This window comes from Anguilla anguilla, chromosome 12, assembly GCF_013347855.1.
Source record: "Anguilla anguilla isolate fAngAng1 chromosome 12, fAngAng1.pri, whole genome shotgun sequence".
Taxonomy (NCBI): domain Eukaryota; kingdom Metazoa; phylum Chordata; class Actinopteri; order Anguilliformes; family Anguillidae; genus Anguilla; species Anguilla anguilla.
In genome coordinates, this window is record NC_049212.1 from 30,108,638 (window position 1) to 30,129,494 (window position 20,857).

The following is a 20,857-nucleotide window of genomic DNA, read 5'->3' on the forward strand; positions in this document are numbered from 1 at the left end:
TAAAGTACTTTCTCAGCTCATCAACTAATCAATGTCCTCAGTCAAGACCTTAATCAACGGAGTCGGGTGTTTTAATGTTGGCCATTTTCTCGTAAAATGAGGGACCGCTGCTTTATATGAACGTGAATCTAGAATGATCATTGAGTTTCGAGTTACGCCGGGCACCCACCGCACGCGTCGCGTATGCGTCGCGTAAACAGCAGGGCGAAGCAGCACGGCGCGACGCGTAGGGTGTCTCCACTGGTTCCGTTTGTGTCGCGCAAAGGCTTGCGTAAAAGCTATATATTCCTAGTAGCTCTCGCAGTCTGCAGTGGGCTTTTACATCGTGCATTTCACGTTTGTTCACGACTGTTGATTATGGGTTAAGTGAATACTTTGGTGAGAGACCTTTTTCAGTTTGTTAATTTGGTAATATTTCGTTAACTTGTAAATAGCCTACGTGAGAAAGTAAACGCTTTCAAGAAGTACCATAAACTTAAATCGCAACGTAGCCTGCATAACAATCAATCTCAAACTGTATTAATGTATTTGCTTGGTTAACAAGCGTGCCAATTTCATGAAGAATATGTAATGATCATAATAATAATAAATAATCCGTAATCAACCATTGGGAATTCCCGTGTTGTCTTGCCATTCACGTCAAAACATTTATAGGATCAGATTTAGTAAAATCAGCTAATCATGAAAAAGTCAGTAACAGTTTTAATCTTGAAGGGATATGAACACCACAACGCCATGAACACCGGAAGCTTTGAAGTACAAGTGCAATAAAGGCTTGCTTACAACTTCATTTATAAAATAGGTGCATTTTCATCGGCAAGACCACTAAATAATCTGATTTTTTTAAAGCTCTGTGGATTATCTGATTTTTATTAACAAGCCCTTTTTGAAAGCACGGCGAACGAAGACATCGGAGAAGTCAAATAGGCTGAGCAATGGTTGGTTAAAAACTATCTTCCAATACTCGAGCTAACAAACCGCTGCTCGGTGCATTCCCTTCTACGTCACTCAATAGCCTACGTCTTTCTGTGGTGTATTTTCAAATTTACCCCACCCCCTCCGCAAAATAAGACAGCGAAACTAAGTTTGCCTTTCCCCCAGGTTCCAGTTATTTATTTATTTTTACAAAACGAAAAGGCTTGTATTTTTTTTAGCTGCTTAAAACATATCTGGGAGGTAACTAGGGACACACCCCCAGTAATATAAGAATGAAATATAAATCAGAGCATGTATACCTAGCATTTTAGAGCATATTTCTGTGTATAAACAGGCCAACGTGACGCGCGACAAGCCGAAAAAATAGAACAGAAGCGAAAAACTACGCTTCAGTTCGCTTGTGTCGCGCGAGCTTCGCAGCCGGTACGCGACGCGTTCGCATCTGGTGGAGACGACGTCGCCCGCTGCCGTTGTAATAACAGTACTTCAACTACGCTTCAGTTACGCGCGTAATACGCGCGTAGTGCGCTCGCGGCCGATACGCGTGCGGTGGGTGCCCGGCTTTACAAGTGAAATGGGGGGGGGGGGGGAGTATTTACGATGTTATTTACATCGTGGTGTATTTCTATTTGGCCCAGACAGTTTTCGTGTGTGATGCAGGATGTTTTGGATATTTATTTTCTGATGTCCTGCTTCTTTCTGTCCGAACAGTGAGGGAGACATTTTGGTGGAAAATATTTTCGTAACAACGTGGGACCGCCGCTGGTTTATGTACGGCGAATTAGATGTGAGAGAAGCACTAAGTACGGCCACACGAGGGAGCTCAAGAATCGTTTTCGAGGGAGACCTTACAATTAATTTCATTGTTAGGTCCCACTTAATGCTAAAAGACCAGTGAAAATAATTAATGTTGAACCTCGTTAAAAGAAAAAATTCTGGAACTGTGTGTCTATTAACGTTGATCGTATTTTGAGTAGGCTGCACTATCAACATTCTAAAATAGCCATTTAATGCATTCAGCAGAGGTCCTTCTGTTCTGTTGTCGATATGCACCAGCCGAACGGTAACAGAAGCCCATTCCAGTTTACATTTTTTTTTTGAAGTAAAGGAGGGAAAACCACAGCTGTTGTGCAATTGAAATTAATGTGATATTAGAATTTAATGTAGTGCCTTAATGCACCTTATATGTGGATATATTGAAAAAACACTGTTAAATTGGGTCTTCCATTGCATTTAAAGAAAAGCTCAAATAGTTATGACTAAGTCGGGGGCTACGCTCGAGTGGGTGGGGGACAGAAGAAAAACAAGGGCAATGAGACTCAGGAAAAGGATGACTGAAGTAGGGAAGTCTGAACGATTCAAACGCGTTGGCCAGCTGACTCCGAAAGGGAAATAAAAGAAGGAATATCTTACATTTGAAATCTGATGTAACGATCAGGGCGCTCAGTGAAGACATCTGCACAGAAAACTCAAGGGAAGGCTGGAGTATTGTTGTGTACTTATGGCCGGAACCATAATCTATTGCGCAAATTTTTTGTACTAACCAAAGATGCCCTTGCTGCAGAATAGTTTTTGAATGTATCGACTTCGAAGCGTCCTTGTTATAAGGTGTTAAAACGACTAGTTGCGCAGAAACTGCCCAGTAGCCGACTTTCTCGGAGCGACGTTGCGAAGTGGACGTCCGCGCGCTGCTGGTGGCTGGAGTGGGAAGCATGCTCGCGCTCTCGCTAGGCTGTCGCGTGCTGTTGGTTGTCCTGCTCACGGCGTCCGTTCAAACGGCAGACAAGTCTCAGGTACGTTGTAATTTTAAGAATGATTTAATTCTCTGTAGCGTATGTTCTATTCATGATGCGGACACAACTTTTCATACTTTTTTACGTCTTGAAATCTCACCTAGGTACTTTTGCAGGTATTTTTTTAAAATCAGCTTTTGCAATTATCCATCGCTTTTACAGTGTTGCCCATGTTCTGCTAGCATATTACTCGTAGTAGAATACGTTTTAAAGTAATGCTTTTATTAGTGGAATTGGAATGCATCACAGCTAGAGCGCAGTGGCAGTAGTATTCCTACCTGGTTCTTAGTTCATTTAATCGAAGTCTACAGTTTTCCTGCACATCCAATCTGATTATTGTAATGCGGTGGTTAATGCACTGCTGGGATGAATTGAGCCAGTTAATATTGAATATGTCCCGGTTGTCACTCTGCTCTGTGGTAGAGACGCGCGTGTTGGGTTTACCCACGAGGCGTGTGGTCGTGGTTTATAATGCACCCTCCGACCCCTTTCGCTCTACCAGAGTTTAGGTGGAATATCTCAGGGGCTCTAAAGCGTTTATTTCCTCAAGGAGGACTCTAAAAATATAGACGAACACTACCAACCAGACTTGGCCACAGGGAAGATACAGAAGCAATTATTTTTTGCCTCGGGGAAAGCAGGTGTCCGTGCGCAGCAACTGCAGCACGTTTGTGTCCCAGGAGGTGAGAATATGTTCCAACATGAATCTGAAAGCTCACCTGTCTTGTGTGAAAACCTGAGGATGTCGAAGTGCTATCAGTAGGTTCTGTACAGTTAATTAAATGTTTTTTTTTTTTTTTTTAATTTGAATTCAATAAAGCCCAGTCATTAAGAAGTTTCTGAGGCCGTAGATTTAGGTATTCCACACACTGTTGAAAGTGGGTTGGAGAGGCATTAATTCAAACGCGAAACAATTTGCGAGCATTTCAGCAGCTTTGCACCCGAGGCAGCTCTCATTGAATTTATTTATATTTCCACGTGTCGTTATAAAATCAGTCACTTAAACATCGGGCTACAAGAAACACTGCCGCCCTGTGCTGCCATTATATGCTTTGCCTCTCACAAGTAGATCTGCATACGTGCCAGCAGTCTAGCGCTCTGACACAATGGGGATGACCCCATAGATTGCACTTGACTAATAGATTGCACCTAATTTCATCTTGATGTGTTTATTGAATGTCACTGCCCTTTTAAATTTTGGCCATTTCACCTGGCTGACTATATTTACCACATTTATTCCAGTGGAATGTTTTTGAGGTAAGTGGATATATTTTTGCCATTGGAAAATAGTGGTCTGTGTATTTGTATTTATAAGTTATACATTAATGGTTATTTTTAAATGTATATGGGGAGAGTAATTCTTTTTTTTTTTTTTGAGAGAGAGAGAGAGAGGGGGGGGGGGGGGGGGGGGATGTATAGTTACACCCTTTTGGGCAAGAAGCTCCCCCAAACATCTTGGCCAAAATAAATCTGTAAGCATTTAGTTGGATTTTCTGATGGATATGTCTTACACACATTAGTATTCAATTAAATGTCTTTTTTAAAAATTAAATTCATTCATATAACATTAACAATTTAATGAATAAATAAATTCATATTACAAACTTTTCTCTTTTACTGTGATTTCTAATTCACCGTAGCTTATTATAATAAAAAATGACTGAGCCGCTCAATTTTAATTAGAAGCAGGGTATTTAGTGGTGTAAACCTAAAGAACAGCAGCAGATGAAGCTAACAAAAATGTTTTGCATATAAATGATGAAGTCTGTAAAAATTAGATGGTAGTAGGAGCAAGATGGGCCCCTGGGGCCCAATAGTGGGGTAAGAAACCCCTTTTACGTGATTTTACTCTGCTATAACAACAGAGATGCCCATTGTTACAGTTTATTTCCCTTAAAAGTGTATCGGTTTAAGCATAAACCTTACTGCTGCTGCTGAACTGATAAGACCTTCTCAGTCATCAGGTCTGCCCCCAGTTGAGCATTTATGGTAGATTTTGGAATGATGCCTGAGACAGCATTTTTCACTGCTGGCAGTCCAACACTACACCTGAACACAGAGCATCCCTGAAGCTGGATGCTATGACTTACTGAACACATAATGGCCCAGAGCTTACACAATGAGGCACTGAACATGTTCTAGCCCTGTATGATTACAAAATGAGGCTCTGAACATAGTATAGCCCTGAACACTTACACAGTGAGGCTGAAAGTGTACAAGAGCCTTGAACACTTAGATAATGAGGCTCTGAACATAGTATAGTCCTGAACACTTACACAATGAGGCTTTGAACATACAGTACCATAGCCCTGAACACTTACACAGTTATCAGCTGAACATATTTTAGCCCTGAAATCATACACAATTAACAGCTGAACACATTATTGCCCTGAGCATTTACATAAGGAACAGCCTGAGCTGCTGAACGTCAGGCAGCCCACCATCCCTCACCTTATCTTAGCCTCTGGCCCAGCTGCACATGAATGAGGTATTCTGTACCGAACAGCGGCCTTCACGATGGAAATATTAACATGCTATTCACTTGTCTCATTTTTTTTTCTACATGACCAATTGATTAATTAACATACTGTGCTAGCAGCACAGTGAGTCCTTTCAGAACATTTTTTTTTTCTTTCTAATAAAAGATTATATAAACAGTGAAATGCACACCATGGCCGTACTGGAAAATCTGCTGAGTTATGACAAAGAGAGGAGGGGGGGACAAAGAAGTATTTAAGATGGACGCTTGAGGACAGCTGGGTGTGCTTCAAGAGGCAAAGTGAGAGAGTGAATTATGCCAGTGTGTGTGTGTGTGTTTGTGTACACATGGACATCCATTCTTGCTTGCTTGTGTCTGTGTGTGTGTATATGTGTACCTTTCTGCATGTGTGACATTTGGCAGAAAGTAGGCTTTCTGGCACAGGGAATATTTTAGGAATTTACTGTAGCACGGGCCTTGAATACAATCATTTCTGTACAGGTTTCTCTTTCCCTCGCTCTCTCTCTTTCTCAATGCCCAGAACTGTGTTTCCCAGAAAAACTTGGGGTGCCAGCTCCTACAGTGCAGATCTGTCTCTCTCTCTGTCAGTGCTCAGTGTTGCAGTGAAGGTCGGTCGAGTGTGGTACCTGTTCCGTGAGACTAGTTTCCACTGAATCCTTTTTTCACACCAACAAGCCACTGAGAATGACTTGGCTGTCTAATGGGGACTCCCACCGGGGACATTTTATGACAGTTTAACTTGCAGGCTGTTGTTTTCAAAAAGCCTCTGGTGTTCACTATTTCCAAAGGTCCGTGGGATAAAACATCACGGAGTGACCAATCACAGAGCAGCGTGGCTTGACCTGGGGGCGGGACCAAATTATATTTCACAACAAAGCAAAAGAGTAGCGATAATGGCAGATGATTGGAGCGCACAGCAGCCCCACAGCAGATGCACATGCACCTCAGGACAGGGAGAGCGTCGGCAGACAGGAACCGCAGACGTGCTGTTAGTGGCACCGCTGATTCCCTGCGTCTGATCAGAGGGGGGCGCAGCAGACCCAGCAGGTTCCAGCCAGTCAGACTGTGGCAGTGACGCTGCAATTACAGGCACGCCACAGTTATGTGGAAACTGTAGAGGAAACACAGGTGGTCTCTGTTATTTATGGGTAACTTATGACTTGTGTCTGCTCATGTATGTGTTCAGACGTGTATCGTGTGTGTGTGTGCTTGTGTGCATATGCACTTTTTGACTGGGAATAGTAGAGGGCTGTTGATTGCAGTAGCCGTGTGTGAGCTCCTCCCAGCAGACTTAAGGCTCAAGGCCTGTGGTCATCCGAGTGCCTGAAACAGGAGCTCGGAGTCCCAGAATCCCCCTGGGCAGGTGGGTTGTGTGACTTAGCTCCTGGAGACAGCCCTGTGAGAGAGCACGAGGGCAGGCGTTGGCAATGAGCGAGAGTCATGTCTGAGCAGTGCCCAATTATTCCTCCAAATTACAGCCGTTTATTTACAGAGCCATTAGAAAAAAGCAGCTCTCACAGGTACAGAGGAGTAGGGAGAGCCAAGACACACACATGCACACACACATACACAAACACGTACAAGCACACACGCACGCACGCACGCACACACGCACACACACATACACACACACACACACACACACACACACAGGTTCTTGGCTCATACCCCCTTTATTTAAAAAATGCAAACATATGTACAATGGCAGAGTGTTGAATGCAAAGTCCCCTCTCCTTTTCACACCTCCAAAACTTTCTCCCTCTCACCCTTACTCCACTCCCCCCCCCCCCCCCCCACGGTGTGACAGTAAAACGCTGTTCCCGTGCCAGAGACACACCTGCAGCAGCCCACAGCCAAGTTCTAAAAAGCATTTTCCATTTTTAATTCTTCGATTCTTGTCACACAGCCAAACTGACTGCTGAGCATTCACCACAGTTGCGATGGTGTATTAGGCACTACCTTACGTCGTATTTAGCAGGCACTCTTTTCCAGATTGACTCCCACAGATTAATGTTTCTTTTATTTTTGTGTTTATTTTTTTTTTTTTACATACAATTCATTTATACAACTGGATGTTTTATTGAAGCAATTCAGGGTAAGTACCGTGCTCATGGGTCCACCAGTAATGGCCCAGCTTGGAATCGACAGAGGTGGGAAATCCTGTAAAAGTGCTCCCCAGCATTTTGTTCCAATCAACTGGATTTGCTGATTAGCACAGTCACTCTGCCAGGAGATAAAACTAATTGGGTGAAATCAGCCCAGTGGAAGGAACACATGGCATAACTTTTACTTTCTGACCCCTGGACTTTCCAGCTCTGCAAATCAAACCGGCAGCTTTTGAGTTTCAGGCCCAGTTCCCTTATCGCTGTACTGTGGCACCACTGTTACTGTTATGTGCAATCATTGGGGAAAAAAAAAATAAAAATCACAAAACCGTTCACTTTATTTGCTCCCTTTAGCTGCTGATCTCTGACGCCATGTGGTCACAGGGATGTGTGCTGAACTGCGCTAGGGGGCGCCACCGAGCAGTGTGCGGCAGCAACGGGCGGCTCTACAAGTCCCTGTGCGCCTTCCAGAGAGCGCAGTGCCTGAACACACAGCTCAGGAGCGTACCGCGCACGCACTGCATAGGTGAGAACGAGAGAGTGAAGAGGGGGAGGGAGGGAGGAAAGCAACACTCTCAGAAGAAAGGGTTCCAAATTGCTCCTCTGTGTCTCCCTCTCTAGTTCCAGGGTTGTTTGTTGGGCTAAATGATTCAATCTGGGAGCTTTTGCACATTTCACACCTACCATGGAAGGCTCCATAAAGAACTAAAAAAGCCAAAGAAACCCGTTGCAGAACACTCAAAGTATTTCAAGTATTTGGGGTTCCTGATTGTGGTTTTTATGTCGCAGTTGTGTAGAGCTGTTGTTTTAGTTAGAGTTGGGGAAGAGTCTGTAGACCTAGGATACTGAAATCTGACCCTCAAGGTCACAAGTACTGCTGGTTTTCGCTTCTGCCTGATAGTCCATCCATTAATGTCACTGATTGGTCAGAGATTACACTGGTACGTCAGTCTCTGATTAGAGAGGAGGAATGAAAACCAGTAGCGCTACTGGCTACTATTTTAGTATCCATCCAGTTCACATATTCATGTTTTATAACAAGTGAATTTACAAGCCAGTGCCTCTCTAAGTGTGACACCGGATGCCCTCTGTACCACAGAACACAGTCAGTCCAAATGCCAGCTGGCCCGCAACCAGGCGCTGGAGTCCAGTAGCCGCAGTGACGCGTCTGCTGTCTTCGTCCCAGAATGCACTGCGGAGGGAACCTTCCTGCAGGTACCGACTTCCAGCTTCCAGACTCCAAGCCTGCCTGGTCCCCTAGGGACAGTGAAAGTTTAACAGGCACCAAGTTTGTTTCCTAAGAACACCAAAGGCACAGCACCACAGGCCCAAGGAGAAATGTCTAATCACCCCTGAGTGTAAGACTTAGGTACCCCTCACAAAATTTACAAGCTCATGAGTTATTGAAGGACAGGGACCATATTTACACAATGAATTAATTAATTTATTTATTTATTACTTTATCACTGTTGTTTAATAAGTAGGCTTAATAGTGTTTACTTAGTTTGATAATGTGTAATTCTTAGTTGTATCTGCATTTTTAATCAACCCCTCAGGGTTAAGCCACTGTGAATTTCAGCATTATAAAATGCTTGTTGATGCTGTTTGTCTATGTTTATTTTATATCCTGGCCAAGGTAACAAGCAAATTTCCCTGCTGGGGTTATTAAAGCATAAATCTGACATAATATAACCTTATAAAAAAGCACAAAGAACATAAACTTAACGAGGGCAAGGCACCAGGGACTTAGTCTCTAGGCTTTACTGGAAAATGTCGAGGCTTGAGTTTGAGTGACAGGTCAGTCTGAGTGGCCTGGTCTCCGTGTCTAGCCCAGGTGTGTCCCCGTTCCCTCAGGTGCAGTGTCACAGTCAGACGGGGTACTGCTGGTGCTCCACCGCGGACGGGAAGCCAGTCAGCGGCACCTCCGTGCTGCACCAGAAACCCAACTGCACAGGTGAGCCTCCCGCCATTGGCCGGCTCGCCCGGAGGTGTCTGCGTGAGACACAGGGACGGTGCGTTCGCTGCTGCCCGTCTGCCTGTCTCCCAGTAAACATGTCTGGGGTGAGAAGTCAGTGAAATATTCAAGTGAAAAGCTGGCTACATTTGGCTGAAGAGTTAAAGTTTTCTAGCTTACTAGGACATCGCCAGGCTATGTCCAGGTAGAACCTGAGCTATGTTTGGGTTACCCTAGTCTATTTATGGCATAACAACCTAGATTTTCACCCATATAAGTGTCTAGATTCCAGCTTTCCCTCATGGGCTGTCTTCTCTGTCTGGTGTGTCTGTCTGCCTGCCTGTCTGTCAGTCAGCAGTTATAGCTGTGAACTGGGTTATCCTCCTTGTTTTTAATCTTTCAACAACGGAGGTCTTGACCTTTGGCTTGGTCTGCACAGGAATCCTTCCAATGGAAACGGATATGAGTCCAGCTGCAGGATGCATATTGCATTTAGTGTTAATGATTGATCACAAGAGGGAGCATTACACGGAAAGTCAAGCAATCAAAGTGGAATTTGATAGCACTACTCATAATTGTTTTACCAGCATGTACCTGAGTGGTTTATTTGACAAGTGTCCTTGAAGGGACAAACAACATTCTGAAGTAGGTGCAATTTATAAATTATTTTTATTATGGTCATGGCTATTACTGTAATCATGGTGATGATTGTGATTATTGTTTTTTATTTCTGCACATATGAGTGAAATGATTTTGAAAATGAGCTAAACACACAATTTCCTGACATTCGTGCTCTTTGATGATATATATTTACTTTTTGTCATAAAGGCCAGTTCTCTGATGCTCAGCTGAAGCCTAAAATGGAGTCTGCTCCCAGAGGTAAGGATGGGCTAATTGTAATGACTTTAACTGGAGTTTAAAGTTCTGGTTTAGAGCACCAGGTCACAGAACACTATTACAACTGGAGTGGCTGTTCCAAGTCCTATCCTGCTAGGAACTGTGTGTTCCAGTTCTGTTGGTTCAGTTATGCTGTGCATTAATTCAAAGTTGCAATTTGCCATGGCGGCTTTATGTCCAAGCGTTCATTGACACATGTTCTCACAGATAAACACAAATGTGCAAATACACAAATGCAAGCACAAACACATACACAAGCACGGATAGCCACATCCAAGAATATACACGAACATGCACACACCACACACACACACTCACACACACCGCTGTCATTGGTCTTGGCTGTGCTGGAGTAGATAGCACTAACCTCAGTAACAGTGGCTCTCGAAATGTTCCTGGCTTTGAATGCAGAGGAGGAGGGCAAAATGACCCCCACTGCTGAGCCCGCCGCTGCCCCGCCCCTACACACAGCAGGTGAGAGAGCCCCCCCACCCCCCCTCGGGAACTCTTCCCAAAATTCCCCATCATGGCCCACTGCCTCTGAGAACCATATTGACTTTTCCTGTTATTTTCTTTTTCCATACAGAAATCACTGCTCCTCCCTTCTGGGTGACCATACTGATGAACTCTGACCCCAAAGGAAACCGCTCTACCAAGCAGCCCACAGGTAACCTGGCTTATGCATTACATTTCTCAGGACATCACCTTGGACCTGAATCAATTAGGCCTCAATGCAAACCTCTCAGCAGAAACAGCTGTCCTCTCTGTAACAGAAGATATACAAACAGCATTCCTGTCTTCTGTCCTCATCTGCTAGACCTCTCTGCTGCGTAGGATATTTTTGACTATCTGTTCTGTACTCTGGCAACTGTGAAAGGAATGGGTAAAAGACAATGCTTACAAGGCTCATCTTCATACTTTTCTGACCTCCCCTATTAGGTGATCTGGAATGGCTCTATCTCAATGTTCCACAGCATTACCACAAGAGTTGTCCAGGGATCCATTCTTGACCCCCTCCTGTGCACTAAATCTCTTGGCTCAGTAATGTGTCCTCCCATGGCTTCTCCTACCATTGTTCGGATGAGACACAGCTGTTTATTTACTTTCCACCCACAGAGAAACATGCCGCCTCATGCATCAAAATTCTCCTTAATTATATTTCGGGTTGGGTGATCAGTTGACGTCTCAAACTCAGTTTTGCAAACTCTCAAGTCTCCAGGTCCCAAGTCCAACTCTAGGTCAGCTTACCTCAAGTCCAAGTCAAGTCCCAAGTCTCCAGCACCCAATTCCCAGACTAAGTCCAAGTCACCCAATCACCAGTCCCATTCCAAACTCGCTCTATGGTACTCATGAATATCCTGAAGTGACTGTCAGAAAAAAGAATGACATTTGACAGCTATGGGGCCAAAATTGATCACAAGTACAGAGAGACAGAGGCATTGAATCCCCTTTTTATTTCAGCAGCATGAATAGCCCATTATACAGTAACTATCACATGAAAAAAAGTTTAAGTCCAAGTAAAAAAGATGTGCAAGTCTGATTTGAGTCCAAATCAAGTCACAGGTCATAGTTATTGTGACTCAATTTCAAGTCCTGGTCTACAAGACTGCTGTCCACCATCACCTTTGGAAACAAAATGGCATCCACGTCCCAGATTGCCAGTCTCTCCTAGAAGGTCTCTGGGCCTGTGCCATCAGACCCCTCAATCTCATTCTGAATGCTGCTCTATAGTCAGCCAGGAATACATGCACTTCACGTCCCTCCTCATCCCCCATCCACTGGCTACCGGTGGTGACCTGAATAAAGTACAGAGCTCTAGTCCTGGTCTATGGTGCAGCAAGAGGAGCGGCACCCACAAAATCCATTATCAAACCTTAAACTCCTGCCAGATCACTCTGCTCTGCGTCCGCCTTACCGTCTCATCCCTTGTTGGTCCCTCCTCCTGGTCAGGACTTTCGTCTGCTCTGGCCACCCAGTGGTGAAATGAGCTCAGTCTGTCAGAGCAGCAGACTTGAGTGCTCGGTCAGAGCAGCAGAGACATTATCTTCCACTGCAGACTGAAAATGTGATGTGGATGAAAAATCTATAGAAACTGCATGGTGAAGCTGAGCCCATGGACCAAAATCCCTAAAGATTGTTTCCAGCGGCTTGTTGAATCAATTCTACAAAGATTTCACGGTGCTGTAGAGGCAAGAGGGGGTCCTACTCAGTACTAGATAGGTATACCAAAAAAAGCGGCTGCTGAATGTACTAATGGCCATGACCCTATTGATTTGGCATCAGGGCCATCATTGCCAAAACCTTTTTAATTCACTTATGTAAGTGTGCATAATGCCCTGTCAGGTGTATGGGGACTCTGGCCTGCAGTTGCTTTGCATGTCCAGGCATTGTAAGCAATATAGTACATGCAGCGTTAGGCCACCCAGCATCAGCATGATGTGAACATATGCACGCCTTGACTTTCTTTCTGCAAGAGCAATAACAGTTTAAGCAGTCTGCATAATAATAATGAGGGTTCTTAAAAGATCCATGGCTTTTTGTACAACAGCCTTTTTCATTAGTTAGTCCCAGAGAGTGCCTGAAGTGCTTATTAAGTTGTGAAACATTACGGTTGACAGGGGTGTAATTGTGACGGTAATGAATCCACGGCTTAGCCAAGTGGCGGAGATCAAATTGACCCCAGGTCTGGAGTTCAGTGATTCGCTGTCTGTCTGGGTTTGCTCTGAAGCTGTGTGTGTGTGTGTGTGTGTGTGTGTGTGTGTGTGTGTGCGCATGTGTGTATGTGTGTATGTGAGTTTGTGTGTGTGTGTGTGTTTATGTGTGGATGTATGTGTGTGTGCTCAGACACTCTCCTGAGCTGTGAGCAGGAGCGGGTGGCGCTGTTGGCACAAGTGCACCCCCTGTGGCGGGAGGACCGTTTTGTTCCAGACTGCAGTGCTGATGGGCAGTACAGCCCAGTGCAGTGCCACAGAGCCACAGGTTACTGCTGGTGTGTGAGGACTGACACGGGACGCCCACTACCAGGAACCTCCACTAGGTAACACACTTGTGCATGGGACCACCTCACACATCCACACACCTGTACTTACCTGTATACACACACACATACACATACACATACACACACACGTCCACACACCGTACACACCTGTACTTACCTGTATACACACACACATACACATACACATTCACACACACACACACACACACACACTTTCACACACATACACACACACACACACACACAACGTGCTCCTTCAGATCATGCACATACTCCCCTGATACCCAGGGTGATTGAAGTGTTATAATAGAAAAGAATTATTTGGGCCAGAGAGTGATCATTAAAGACAGTACAGGAGTAGTGTTAACAGAAGTGTGATAACAGTGTGAATATCCATCTCCAGGAATAAGCTTCCAGACTGCAGGACAGACAGGCCTCTGGAGAGCCAGCCTGACAGGAGCTACACAGACCGACCCCTGCCTGGTGAGTCCTCCTCTTTCTCTGTGTGAACTACTGCTGAGTGCTGAACCCTCCCTGCTCCCGTCTTATTCATCTCTCTCTCTATCCTCCTGTCCTCCCACTGTCTTTCTCCACTGAGCAGGACAAACACGCATGTTTGTATTGCCAAGGCCCAATGCACAGTACAATTGCACACAGTAGCAGAATATATTGTGCCATAGACAATTAAAGCTGAAGAGTAATTTAACATGATTGTGTTTGTATGTTGTGAAGTGTAGCTCTGCCTCCACCTGTGTGAACTCCTGCATGATCTCCCTGGGTACCCGTGTTTTCCTGTGTCAGCCCCCCTCTATTGTCAGGCCTTCCACACCTTTACAAGCCTATAGCTCATAGAAATCTCTCTCTTTTGGCTTTTTTAGTGTATTCTCTGTCTAGGGTCTTGTAGCACTTAAGTTTACTCTGTGCTTTGTGCATGTGTGTTCCAATGAGTGCTGCATGTTTGTTTTTGCCATGTTATAATTTGGTTTTATCCAGATATATGTGTAATTATGGTGCTGTCTTCAGTGTTAGTGCAGGTGGTATGTAAGGAGTATCTTCAGGCTGTTAGTGTTAGTGCAGGTCGTATGTAAGGAGCATCTTCAGGCTGTTAGTGTTAGTGCAGTGCGTGTGTAAGGAGCATCTTCAGGTTTTGTGTTGGTGCAGGACTAGCTGTTTAACAGGGCTCTTTTTCGGGATGCATTCCAGGGCTCTGTGCTTATAAAACACAGGACCACAATGGATCCCGAATTTAAGGCGCTCAGACAGTTGGATATCAGTTAATAATGTGCATTTTCTCCAGCACTCATTATCACCATCTCTATCTCTCTCTCTCTCTCTCTCTTAAAATTTTTAATTAGCTTAATTGACTCAGCATATTTATAGTTCCCAGCGAGCGAGCGCCTACCGTACTGCCGTGGGCGCCAGCTGTCGTCCCGCCAGCGGTGTGCAGTCCGCTTGCAGCGGGACCGCTCGCCGTCTATCCCGCACTCTTTCTAACGGTTTATCTCGACTGCCTCACACCTCACCTCTCCGCCGGCTGGCCGCTGCTGGCTACTAATTTGCCCGATGCTGGCAGACGGACAGACAGACAGCCACGCAGATGGCACTTCATTAGCGGTAAAGCTAACCGGCCCCGCGCGCTTCTTGGTTGGGCAGTGTTGCGAAAGGAAAAAAAAAAAAACCCTAACTCGAGAACAGCTGAGAACCGTGACTGTTGTTGTGTCGCTCCCGCCTCCCTCGCATTGTGGCGAGTGAAAGTGCGTCACGAGTACTGCGCCCGCCCTCCCTGGGGGAATATCTGCCCCTCTGTCTCTGACTGGGTCTGAATCCCAAATCCCAGATCCCAAATAAAATGCAGCTCTGACCCCACCCCATGAGGAAGGCAGGGTGAGAATAAGCTGTCCTGCCTGTGCAGCCAGGTCTGCCCTTCCCTACGGCCAGATCGCAGTCACTCTCTCTCCTCCTCTTCCTTTGGTCAGGATCTCTTTCTGTCTTTTATCTCTGACGCTGAATACTAATCTGCTCTTTTACAGTTTGTCTGCCGGGTGCGATAGCAATTAAAGTCTTTTTTTGTGTTTTTGTTCCTCTGGTGCAAAGTTCCAACTGAAATTAAATTTCTCACTTGGGTTGCTTTTATTGAAGCAGTGCCGGCCTGAAGCCATGATGGGGAAGCTCGTCTGCCGTGAATCTGTAACCAATACAGATAGTACATATATCGTTATTTATTTCTTCGCAGTAGGATTTAATTGACAGTGCCAGCCATGGTCTCGCTTTTTCTTCTCTCTCTTTTCTCCAGGTTGCCCTGGTGCTCGTAAGAAGGAGTTTCTGCAGAGGCTGGTTCATGTGCTCCAGCTGCTGGTCAGCCAGGCTGGAGGGATATTAGGCCCTCATGGGTCAGTACTCCCTCCCACCTGCCCCCCCCCCCCCTCACCTGCACCCCCCCCCCCTCCTCTTGGCCCCCTCTCCCCCTCATCTGCCCTCTCAAGCTATCAGCTATCCTAACTGACTGCTACTGTGTCTCTGTAAGACTCTCAAATCCACCACTGACCTCTATCCTCGATCTCTGTCATTCTATATTACTCTCTGTATTACGACTGAGCTTCAACCTCTATCCCTGTCTCTCTATATCACTCTCAGATTTACTACTGAGCTTAATGCTCTATCTCTGTCTTTCTATATAACTCTCCAAATTACGACTGAAATTCTCTTCTGCCTCCCGTTCTGTGTCTCTTTATATCCCTTATTTAGCCTCTCTCCACTTTATGTCTCTCTCTAGGAAACAGTGTACAGAACTGTTCTGTACAGTATAATTAAATCAGTGGTAAAAGCTACATTAGTGCACTGCAGCATAATACAAATGTGTTCTGACTCACAAAAGATGTGTGTGTGTGTTTTTAAAAAGATAACCCATCTTTGATTGCATTCCTCTCAATTTCTCCAGAACATGACTGCTGGGCGCCAGTGGTCAATTACATTGTATTGTGTGGGTGGGTTAACAAAATTGCATTTTGATCTCACCAGAAAGCAATATGCTCTACAAAAAAAATGCTTTGGTAAAAATCCATTTGAGCTGGGCTCCTGGCGGCTCATACATATAAATTGTTCCTTGTTTCCCAGCTGTGGGGTCCATACAAAATCAGCCTCTCAGTGGATACTTACCAGGGCTTGGTGGCTAGAGGGAATGTGATTGGGATGTGTTCATTTGAGGTGACAGCAGACTCCTGTTTGACCTTCCAGATATGTGTTGGGCTTTCAATCGCACATCTAGTTCTGTTCCTTTAAAATCAATAGATAAATGCAATCCATTCTTCTTCTTATTTTTCTTTTTCTTCTTATTCTTCTTCTTCAATTAAACATTTGCATGCTAAAAAATCATAGACAGATCAATACAAACGTAAATGTCTAATCTTTAGTACAAACCTTAATCTAAATAGGCTTGGCTGAATGAGAACATGAGAACAAATACGAGAACATGTTTGATAATGTATTCATATATATGTACATAAATATACATACAATGTAAGCGTATGAGTGAATGTGTATGTATTATGCAAAGCAGAGAGAGAATAAGCATGACATTGCTGCATCCTCGGGGGAAAATAAGATTGTGTTGTTCCCATTTTATGCATTATCATCAGTCAAAAGCATTTCTCCCAAGATGCTCTATGTTGTTCATATAGTCTGTTAGGATTTTGGCCCTGTATGTAGGCATTACACGTCACTGCAAATGCAGGCACAGATACCGTGCTTTCAGACTCTGACTGCACGTCCTATCAGACATAAAAGTTATTAAGTATTTTATTTGCATATAAAGACACGCAGGGTTTGGTGACAGATTTAATGGGATGTATTTTACAGCAGTAATTAGAGGGGTGTTGGCAGGTTGATTTGTTCCCCCTGCCTCCTCCTCCACTGCTTTTGGCGGGCTACTTCCTTTCGTGTCAGAACCTGTGTTACCAGACTGTGTTAACATCTTTCTGTGTTAACAAGCTTATGTATGTCATCAGCCCATGTTGTTTTTCCTTTTTATCAGAAAGACCCCCCCCGCCAGTTGACAATTTAGTCATCCCACGGTTTGTTGGTTCATGATCCCCAGCCTTACTGAGTCCATGCTACTATCCCCAACACCCCCACCAGGAAAAGTGCTTCTGTGTGCCTACACTGAACACATCAAATTGCACTGAACACATAAAACCGTACTGAACGCTTAAAACAGCGAATGATTCAAAGTGAGTAGAATGGAAGGTTTTCTCAGAGACCCAGCTGAATGAACAAGGCGAGCCTGCTTCTGCCCTGGTGTGTTTCAGGATGGCTGATTTCCCCGCGGCGGGGTCCAAATCGCCCTCTCCGGCCCCCGCTGAGCCGGACCCGTCAGGCCCGGGCAGGCCAGAGGGGGCGCTGCGGTGGCACTTCCTGCGCCTGGACGCGGACGGCAGCGGAGTTCTGAGCGAGCGCGAGGCCCGTCCGCTCCGCCTCTTCCTGCGCAGCAGGCTCCGCCCCCGCCGGTGCGCCAAGAAGTTCTCCCGCTACTGCGACCGCAACGGCGACCGCGGCCTGACGCTGGCCGAGCTCACCGCCTGCCTGGGGCTGTGAGGTGAGACTTCGACGGAGTCACAGCTGGGGGGGGGGGGCGCATGCTGCGGGGGGGTGGGAGGGGCGCGGGCGCATGTCAAACCCGCTAGCCTAGGCTGTAATTACTGTTAATGTTCAGACATGAATTCTGTTTTCACATAAATGTACTGTAGCTGCGGTCACTGCTCGTAAAACCTCGTGACAGAATGTGGACTTGGCACACGACACGTTCGCCCCCTCAGGGGCTCCCGTAAACCTGTCTCCCCAGTGGCGGCCTTAAAACGTTGAGGTATTTTTCAGTGAAACTGAACGCTTATTGTTCGCAGAACTGTGAGGCCGCTCTGTTCTCCGCTTCATTAGCACAGGGGAAGGGGAAGATGGCGTGATGAAGAGAGGAGAGGAGAGTGCAGGCGCGGTAGCGGAGGAGGAGAGGAGCTGAGGGCAGCGGGGAGTCTGAATAAATGATGGAGGTTAATTCGAGCCTAGAGATGAAGGGAGGAGTGAGGGATAATGGGACAGTGTGTAAATGCCTGAGGCAAAGGGCAGGCAGGACGCTGTAAATCCCACCGTGGGGGGGTGGTGGGGGGGGGGGGCATGTAGGAACCGAGCTACGCAGCTGCCCGTTGCAGCTCATGTTGACATGCACTGTGGGTGTCTGTTTGAGAGCGTGTTTGAACCGTGCAGCCTTAGTTGCCACCTACATGCTGCCCGGGACAAAACGCTGAATAAAATAAAGACCCTCGTGGGAGAACGTGCTAAGGCATCGACAGGCTGTGTGTTTTACCAGAGCTACAGAGGTCATGTGTTCTCACCCAGGTATGGAGCGCTCTCAGGTACGGTCTCAAGGGTTCAACAGACTACCAGATCCAGATATGTCCACTTTGTGAGCGTGTGGGTGTGTGTGTGTGTGCGCGCGAGTGTGCGTGTGTGTGTGAGAGCGCGAGTGTGCGTGTGTGTGTGAGCGTGATTGTGTATGTGTGAGCACGTGTGTGTGTGTGTGTGTGAGTCTGCGTGTGTGTGTGTGTATATGTGTGTGTGTATAGTGTGTGTGCGCGTGCGCGTGCGTGTGTGTGTGTGTGCCTGTGTGTACGGTGTGTGGGTGTGTACATGTGTGTGTGTATAGTGTGTGTGAGTGTGTGCACTTTCTCTATTTTAGTCTCCCTCTCCAGTGAGAGAGCAGAAGAGAGGTTCTTTTCATTCTGGAGTGTGGCTCGTGCTCACGGGAGACTGTTGACTTTGGCCCTGGGTCAGATGAATCAAAATATTGGCGTGTGTTTGTGTACATAATACTACCAAAATAAACCCAAAGTGAAATGGCCACCCTAGCCGCCTATATTTTTATTTCTTGACCGATATTTCAGTCTCTTTAACTCAAGCAGGGTGACAGCCGGGGTGATCCTGGAGAGAGGGGCTGGAGGAGAGAGAATCAGGTGAGACAGGCAGTAATGAAGCAGACCAAACATAAACACGTACCTACTTACATACACACAAGCACACACGCACACGCGCACACATGCACACACACGCACACACACCACACACATACTTGTTTACAACATACATAGCATAGACAGACACACAACTCACACACACATACAACATACAAAGACACACAAGCACGCACACATGCACACCACGCAAACACAAACACAGTCACACATATGCTCACATTAACAAGGTACAGAGATTAGACATGTAGAGACAGACACACAAGCGCACATACACACACACTCACTGACAAATGCATACGCACACATACGACTTGCATGTACAGATACACACACATATGACACACGTGCAGACACACGTACAGACCTGTGTCATATGGACAGAGACAATCATGTTCATTATGTTTTGAGAGTGGAGATGGGGGTTTGGCAATAATATTGAAAGTGAGAAATTAACCTATTTATTATAATGGCCTCATTTTGAAAACAATTTGCGCACGGAGAACCACATTTTAATATTAATACAGCTCCCAAAGTCCCTATGACACTTTTTGCAAATCACGCATTGATTGGTCTCATTTGTCTGAAACAGATATGCAAACAAGGGTAGCCCTCCAGCTGTGTAACAAATCTGTAATTCAAAACATAAGGGCTGGAAAATTAATGGTGAAAATGGAGGACTTACACAGCACACGCCCAGCCTGACAGCAATGCCTGCGCAGCGTCCAAAACCTGCCCCCCTGTGACTCCGCCCCTCCCATTGCCATCAGTCACTGTCCTGTCTTCTACACCCGAAACATCACCTCTGCCCTCTTGTTTCCCTCGTCACACCCCCCCCCCCCCCCTCACCGTCAACAGTCCATCAAGCAGCGACGATTGGAGGTCACCCCCATCCCACCCCACCCCATCCCGGCCTCGTCTGTCTGTCCATCCATCCTGCCCTTCAGCCCTGGTTCTCCTGTCCCTCCAGGCCAAAGAGAACTGGTCCTAAACTGATCTCAAGTTTGTATTTTGAGTATTATATTGTATCGATACAGTACATGTCATATACGGTACGTGTTTTTTGTCAGTTGTTTTTGCTTTTTGTTTGTCTGCCTTCAGTAATGTCTTTTTTTGTTATCCTTCCTTGCATTTTTACGTGTGTCCTGTATGTCCTTTCTTGTCTTCTCAGTAATTTCATGTTGTTATTCCCTTTGAATTTGCCATATAATGTATATACCATGGTCCTTTTTTAAATGATTCTTTTATCCATTTACGATTATATAACTTTATTAATATGTATGTTTGTTTGCCATACAAATAAATGTAATTATATACCCACAATGCATTTCTGTAGTGTGACGCAGATAGTGCTGAGATTCTATATTCAATCAGAGAAAAGCAGAAGATAGCTGGGGTCTCACCCATCCGCCATTATACAGTATGCAGTAGCCGTGACCCCTGGGGAATTTACATGTATCTATGCATGTCCACTAGGGAAAGTAAGTGTTCACAGTTCGTTTGTAAGCCAATGAGCAGAGGCAACATTGTAAGTTCCTGCATAAACCAATAAACCAAGGCTGCTCTGGGTGCTTAGTCAGACTTGGACTCAGGCTCAGGTTCCCTGAATTACACTGCCCATTGTTCTGAGGCCTGGATTAAGTCTACTTCTAAT

At 45.6% G+C, this 20,857-nt stretch overlaps 1 protein-coding gene across 3 annotated transcripts in view; it reads left to right on the forward strand.

Annotated features, from left to right (window-relative positions):
- The first annotated feature begins 1,517 nt into the window (after positions 1-1,517).
- The window catches only part of LOC118209059 (SPARC-related modular calcium-binding protein 1-like), a 21,205-nt gene continuing 1,865 nt past the window's right edge, over positions 1,518-20,857 (forward strand). The window contains exons 1-13 of one of the 3 annotated variants that reach the window (XR_004761672.1): positions 1,518-2,729; positions 7,689-7,860; positions 8,434-8,549; positions 9,189-9,288; positions 10,117-10,167; positions 10,597-10,659; positions 10,772-10,852; positions 13,030-13,222; positions 13,590-13,669; positions 15,480-15,576; positions 17,491-17,777; positions 19,135-19,185; positions 20,062-20,857. The exon at positions 20,062-20,857 is cut by the window's right edge and continues 1,865 nt beyond it. Coding sequence is in view for 2 of the 3 variants with exons in the window: in XM_035384185.1 (XP_035240076.1) it covers positions 2,649-2,729; positions 7,689-7,860; positions 8,434-8,549; positions 9,189-9,288; positions 10,117-10,167; positions 10,597-10,659; positions 10,772-10,852; positions 13,030-13,222; positions 13,590-13,669; positions 15,480-15,576; positions 17,491-17,776 (1,320 nt within the window). In the remaining variant the exon portion in view is untranslated. Of the gene's footprint in view, positions 2,730-7,688; positions 7,861-8,433; positions 8,550-9,188; positions 9,289-10,116; positions 10,168-10,596; positions 10,660-10,771; positions 10,853-13,029; positions 13,223-13,589; positions 13,670-15,479; positions 15,577-17,490; positions 17,778-18,115; positions 18,660-19,131; positions 19,219-20,061 lie in introns of those variants that run through there. The other 2 variants (XM_035384185.1, XM_035384186.1) reach the window with 2 other exon arrangements.